This window comes from Corylus avellana, chromosome ca11, assembly GCF_901000735.1.
Source record: "Corylus avellana chromosome ca11, CavTom2PMs-1.0".
Lineage (NCBI taxonomy): Eukaryota > Viridiplantae > Streptophyta > Magnoliopsida > Fagales > Betulaceae > Corylus > Corylus avellana.
In genome coordinates, this window is record NC_081551.1 from 11,943,370 (window position 1) to 11,949,956 (window position 6,587).

At 37.8% G+C, this 6,587-nt stretch overlaps 1 protein-coding gene and 1 long non-coding RNA gene across 2 annotated transcripts; one reads left to right on the plus strand and one right to left on the minus strand.

Moving 5' to 3' along the window:
• Nucleotides 1–2,397: 2,397 nt before the first annotated feature.
• LOC132166520 (protein DOG1-like 4) lies at nucleotides 2,398–3,474 on the plus strand. Its single transcript, XM_059577351.1, has one exon. The coding sequence runs from the start codon at nucleotides 2,490–2,492 to the stop codon at nucleotides 3,288–3,290; it is 801 nt and encodes a 266-aa protein (XP_059433334.1). The 5' UTR covers nucleotides 2,398–2,489; the 3' UTR covers nucleotides 3,291–3,474.
• A 2,077-nt stretch (nucleotides 3,475–5,551) lies between these two features.
• LOC132166746 (uncharacterized) lies at nucleotides 5,552–6,377 on the minus strand. Its single transcript, XR_009438598.1, has 2 exons — nucleotides 6,348–6,377; nucleotides 5,552–5,835 (listed from the first exon to the last, which is right to left on the minus strand). It is a non-coding gene; the product is annotated as an uncharacterized LOC132166746 (long non-coding RNA).
• Nucleotides 6,378–6,587: the final 210 nt, after the last annotated feature.

Below are 6,587 nucleotides of genomic sequence, written 5' to 3' on the forward strand. Positions count from 1 at the left end.
TAGATGTTAGTTAGGATCTAACGGAATTTGCAAAAATAATTAGGCCTAAATATTTACAAATTTTTTTATTAAAAAATAGGTGTATTTTGGAAATTTTGATAAGATTTAACAAAAAATCCTAACGATGGGGGAATATTGCAAAAAATTGAAAGGTCGATACTTTAAATTAAGAGTTTTTGAACTTTGGAGGGATGATTTCAAAACACATGAAGTTCAAGGGAGTTTTGTTAAGTTTCCCCAAAAATTAACATAAAAATTTGAGGTGGTAGTCCGATGAAGGCCCGATGATGGTTCATCGATGGTTCGGTGACGGATCAACAGTGGCCCGGTGGTGGTCTGGTAGTGGACTAGTTGTAGCGAGCGGTGACCTGGTAGTGGTCTGGGTGTGGCTGGCTATGGCCCAATGATGGTCTAACAGTTGGTTAGGGTGGTCGACGGTAGGCCGATGATAATTCAAGAATGGTTCAATGGTGGCCGATGGTGGTCAAGCGATAAAAAGATTAAGCTTGGTCTTATTCTCACCCTTGTCTCTTCTCATTTGAAACTAGCTAATATATTCACTAAACCTCTTGGTTTTGTTCATTTTAATAGAACAAACTTAATATTTATCATCTTGAGGGGAGAGTATGGGACGAAACAATCAGGAGAGCAAAATTGGTATTAGTTAGTTAATACAGTTATTGCTGATTGGATGCTGAATTGTTAAATTAGTTATTGATTATGTTGTTATGCTGTTTTGACAGTTAACTATGTTATTGGTTTAGTTGGTTTTCTTGCTTAGTTTCATATGAATATATAGTGCTAGTACAGTTTCCGGTATGGTGGGCCCAAGGGTAAATGGCGGATTCTTTCTTGTTCACTTTCCTTTGATCCTCAAAACAAGAACACACATCAAGATGATACACCAGGTGATGGTCGAGGCGTTCCTCCTCCGATGCCTAAGTCAGTCACTGTTTGAGCTTAGTATAGTGTTTTGTTTAATATGAATCGTATACCTATATCTGTAGCTTGTGAGCCCTTTTATGGCTAGGTCTCATGGGGATGGTAATGATGATCGGGCAGAGGGATCTGGGCGTAACGGATGGAGGAGTTAATGTTACGATTCCTTGATCGTTATGTTTGACAAGAGATCATTTTTGCCATTGATGTCATCCCGAGAATGGTGCGAGGCGGATATTGTGGTTGGTGTGATCCGGGGAATGGAGCATAAATGTCGATGGCATTTTAAGTGTGTGTCATAACTGACTTAACAAGTGTGCCACAATCGAGCTGTTAGTGTGATCAGCGCGTATCCTGCCCGCAACTGTCATATTCACATATTAAGTACACCATTGATTAAGCAAACCGAGTGAGCATGGTCTTCCGAGAGTGTGGGTTTCGCAGAGTGACGTCATTCCATGCTTTTGAAGCCGGGTTACCTCCTGGCAGGCCCACATGAAGGTGTTGGGCTTTTATCTGGGCAGATGGGTTGTGGACCGAATTTGTCGGATATGAGGCTAGTGACTTTAGGGTAAAATATGGTGTAACATATAGTAAATAGTAAATGAATGAAGGTTATCACACCTGATAATATTTTTCTCTCTATTCTTCTTTTTTTCTTTACTTTGCAATTACATTAGAAATTAGAATTGTCACAACATTTGTGGGTGCCACGTTTTAAAGGGAAGCCGTGATGAACTTGGATGGGCAAAAGTTTAGCTAGGCTTTCGTAAGGGTGTTTCGGACCGCTTACCATCAAAGAAATAGACCTTAAACTTTTGAGAGTTGGAGGAGGGGAGTGAGTTTTTTGGGTATATACCCAATTATTTTAAAGAATTTCTTCAATAAAAGAATTTCATATAAACCATGTAAATTAAAAGGCTTTAAATTCGCTTTTGTTTTTTCTTCCACGAATATTTTCATCCAAATGAACCATTATATTGAGTCGTCTAGTTTGAAAAAGTTTTGGACGGGTATAGAAGGAGGCGGTGTCTTTATATCAACAATTACGGTGGTTCCAAAGTTTCAAGTTCCCACAAGCAGTCTTCTTTTTAAGATACGGGTCTACCACCGCCACTGGTGTTTATGATAAATACCATAAAAACCCATTCGTGCTGCAGAGATCCACGGCAATACTTAAAAAATTGCCGGATCAGCAATTTTGAAACCCAAGGTCAAAGAACGTTCCACGTCAACTTGACCGCTTTCTTTCTTTCTATTTTTATATTCCCTTTCTCCCACGCAAGCTGCCAAATTTGTTCCAAAGTTTCAAAAGCTGTCGCCGGAAAGTCGATACCACCTCCATCCACCCGCTCATGGTTTTGGGATGGCTTTCATCACAAACCACACACACACACACACACACACATATATATATATATATATAAGAATCCAGTTGGTTTTGTGGGAACTGACCGACCGACCGACCTCCCCTCGGCATTTGGTAGATTATAAATTAAACCCAATGTGCCCGCATTTGGTACATAGCTAAAAAGCAGAAGCACCGATCCATGAGCATGAGCATTGGCAGTCCGGAGCTCCAAAGCTTCCCGACATTTGTTAAGCATTGGCTTGTCCAGCAAAACAAATATCTGGAGAAGCTTATTTCCGTCTCCAAACACCACACGTCCACAGAAATTGACAAACGGTCCCTCATAAACGGAGTGATTGAGCACTACGAGCAATACTACGAGACCAAGTCGAGTTGCGTTACGCAAGATGTACTGGGGATGCTTACACCCTCATGGACCAGCACGCTTGAGGACGCCTTTATGTGGATTGGCGGCTGGCGCCCCACCATGGCTTTCCATCTCTTTTACTCCAAGTCCGGCTTGCAACTCGACGGCCAACTCGCCAATCAGATTCGAGGGTTGGGTACTTGTGATTTGGGTGATCTCGCGCCGACTCAACTCACCCGGGTCGACGAGTTGCAGAGGATAACCATTAGGGAGGAGAGGGATATGACAGAGAAGATGGCCAAGATTCAGGAGACGGTGGCGGACGAGTCAATGGTTGAGTTGTCCCACACGGTGACCGAGCTGATCATCAGTGGTGGACCTGGTGGTGATGGTGATGGTGATGGGGTGGAGGAGCGAGTTGAGTTGGCTCTGGCGTTGAAGGAGGAGGTATTGGAGGAGATCTTGCTCAAGGCTGATAATCTGCGGCTGAGAACGCTCAAAGCTATTCTTGATGTCTTTACTCCAATCCAGGCCGTCCATTTCTTGATTGCTGCTGCAGAGTTGCACCTCAGGGTTCATGACTGGGGAATGGAGAAGGACGCGAGTCAAGTTCATGGTATTTGTCGGGCCTGATCAATTTCGAAATTAGCTAGCGTGGAAGCTGTAATTAAGGTGCTGGCTTAGCATCTAGCGTTAATTTGCCTTCTTAATTATTTTTCTTTTTTTTTTTCTTTTTTTTCTTTTTAATATAATTTGGGTTATAATCTAATTTTAAAGTTAAAAGAAGAATGATGCTGGTGTATCAGAGTAGTCGGAGGAAGATTCTCTACGATTTTAATGATATAGGAAATTTTTAAATTACGCAATTTTCATCATTTTTAAACCTTAAATTTTTTTTAAAATGCTACCTATTAAAAATATGATATGTTATATTTGAAAATTGACGATATTTTTATGGGTTTTTATTTTCTATATTGTAAAAAAAAATTTAAAAAAAATTAAAATCAAAGGCGACTATATAAAATTGAAGATAAGCCTTTCAAAAAGAAAATTATTTGTAGTTGTTTTGATAATATGTCATATTTTTAATAGATAGTATTTTTTTTTAAGCATTTTAATGCATAAAAATGATCTAACTTACATAATTTGACAGTCTAAATTTTTTTTTAAAAAAATTGTAAGAGATCCGGAGTAGTTGAGCTCACCATCTAAACACACTACATTGAGCCTTTTATGAGCATGAGAGCGAGAGATAATTCGCAAAAATAGTTGAAACTTAAAATGGATCTAAAATATATGTTTGTTGACAAGTACTTTTTTTTTAAAAAAAAAAAATTAATTAAGGAAATGTTTACATGGGAGGATCTTTCCTGTTCCTGATCCGAAAAGAAGAAGTGGGTGATCCTAAAAATAAAAATGGGGTGGACTCCACAACAACAGACCCAAAACAAACTAAAACAGTGCGATAATAATTATAAACGGTAGAAAATTGGTTAAACAAGTGACCTGGTTCTTTTAAGGGATTGCTGGGTGAGCGCTCGCACATGGGACAAGGATAGTGCTCATGTGGTCCCAGGGCGAGTGTTCGGCCAGAGGAAGTTTTTGAGATTTTTGCTTCTAAAAAATCACAGGGAACTTAGGTTATTTGGAAAAGCTTCGTGCATTTTGGTTTAAGACTTCGTTTTTAGAAAACATTAACAAGTAAAGTAAAAAATATATAATTTTTTAAAATGGGTATTTTGTCAAGGTATTATATGGGGGTATGTCCGAAGCGAAAAAATTGTGAGCATAGTCGCAACTACTTGGAAGAATGTTCCAGCTGAAAGAAATGAAGGCCTTGATTGGATGGTCACGTTTTTGTTTTTGTTTTGAAATTGCAATTTCTTGATTTTTAAAAAAAAATTTGGTCGAGATTTCTGAAACTTCAAAACTTTGCATGTTGGAGACAAAGTACAGTTCCGGTTTGAAAACCAGATTTTTTTGGTATTTACAAATTTTTGGTTGCCTTCAATGCAATTATTGGTCATTGATTCCACCAAAGTTCCATGCATAAACCGGAAATCAATGACCAATAATTGGCATTTAAGGAATCAGGTTGTCATAAAATGTTTACTAAAAATTGGAGTAAAAATCATTTTATAGTTTTGTGAATCTGCCACTACACGTACACTTAAGTCCCTACAAGTACACTAGTAATTTTTTTTTTTTTTTCCCAAAAATGTAAACTAACAAGTAATAAACACACAACAATGTGATACATCATACTATTACCCTTCTTCTCCTCGGGCGTGCAGGGTGTTAGTCGTGCGTACTCATTTCTAACAAATTATGCATGCAACTTGTTATAATATAAACTACATTATCCAACACACGTCATTCAAACATAAGATAAAGTACATTATCCAAAACACAAGGTTTCTTAGCAAACTACGATCGACAAGCACACCATAATGGAAACGCAATGCCAACAAAAACATATTCAAGCAAAGAAGACCCACCAACAGTAGGAGTAATCCTAGGCAACATAATGCGCAAACAACCGAACCAAGACATCAACATATAGTTGTCTTTTGCCATTGTTTGCCCAATGTGCCATTGTTACCATGTACACCCACTTCTTCAACATCAGGAGATGGTGTTGATATATTTTCTAACAACTCATCTTCTCAATGTACTCGCTCTTGATGGGATGTGGGTGGCAACAAATTTTGTAGTAGCTCATCTTCCCAATGAAAACTAGCTAGATGATTTTGCAGTTGTAACACCCCGATATTTGGACTAGCAAATATCGAAGTCGTGACGCTGCAACTTTAGAAAATACAATCTTACAGCGGAGTATGTATATTTTTTTCTTTTTCTATGACCTAGGAATAACTTACACAACACAGTTGAGCTGACTGAAATACCTCGAGGTGATATATTATTAAATAAAATAGAAACATGGTTTTCATTACAACATATGTATACACTAGGTGTACCAAATATATGCCACAGACGGCACCTAAATTAACATAGTAATATCTATTAAGTTTACACACATCACCATACATAATAAAAGCGATTAACATAAATGAGACTTGCTCCATAGAGTAAGCATAAATCCTGCAGCAGATGGTCTATCAACCATCAAAACCAGTAAAAGGACCATCGTCCTCACTTTCTATCCCTGCATCAAGATCTATGTAAAGATGACGTTATCATATTTACATAGGCAAACAAGTGAGTAATCTATTTTCCTAGATATAAAGACTAAAAAGACTAGTTTGAACAAATAAGATTAAAGACTAAAATATATAATAATGAATGAGTTGTGCATGCAGCGTAATGACAGATTAGTTTGTGTTTTATGATAATCTTTCTTCAGACCTCTTCTCATGAGCTCTCAGCCCGCTTACGTCCGTTATGTCCCTCACACTTTAGAGGTTTACCTGTTTGGTGCTGGCAACTACACCGCCCCAGCTTAGTTATATATTAGGCCTGTTGGACGGTTATATACCCCCATCCACTGAGATACCGACAGTTCCTCGCGGCAATCCACCCAGCTTGTTCTTAAGGTGGCTATCTTATCAGCCCATTTTATTAGACACATTATGCAGCAATTGTATTGTAAAAATTATATCAATAAGACAAAATAAGAATTCCTATAACAATAAAACAAAGCTAGTACTCAGTAAGTATATCCATACTTACTCTCCTTAGTGTAGTATTCTGCTCCACTTCTGCATATAATGCATACATACAAACAATACTTAGTTCATTCTCCAATAATATCATTGTTTAAAGACCCTCATCTTTTTATATTTATTTATTATCCGTCACTTCATCTTTACTTACTTATTTTATTATATTAATCTAAGATAGTTACTTATAACTAGCTTTATGCCTGAATTCATTTTTGGTGACGAGGCTAATGGCCAGTATCACTAAATA

Coding starts and splice junctions, on each gene's coding strand:
- LOC132166520 (XM_059577351.1), top strand. CDS start 2,490: ATGAGCATGAGCATTGGCAGTCCGGAGCTCCAAAGCTTCCCGACATTT.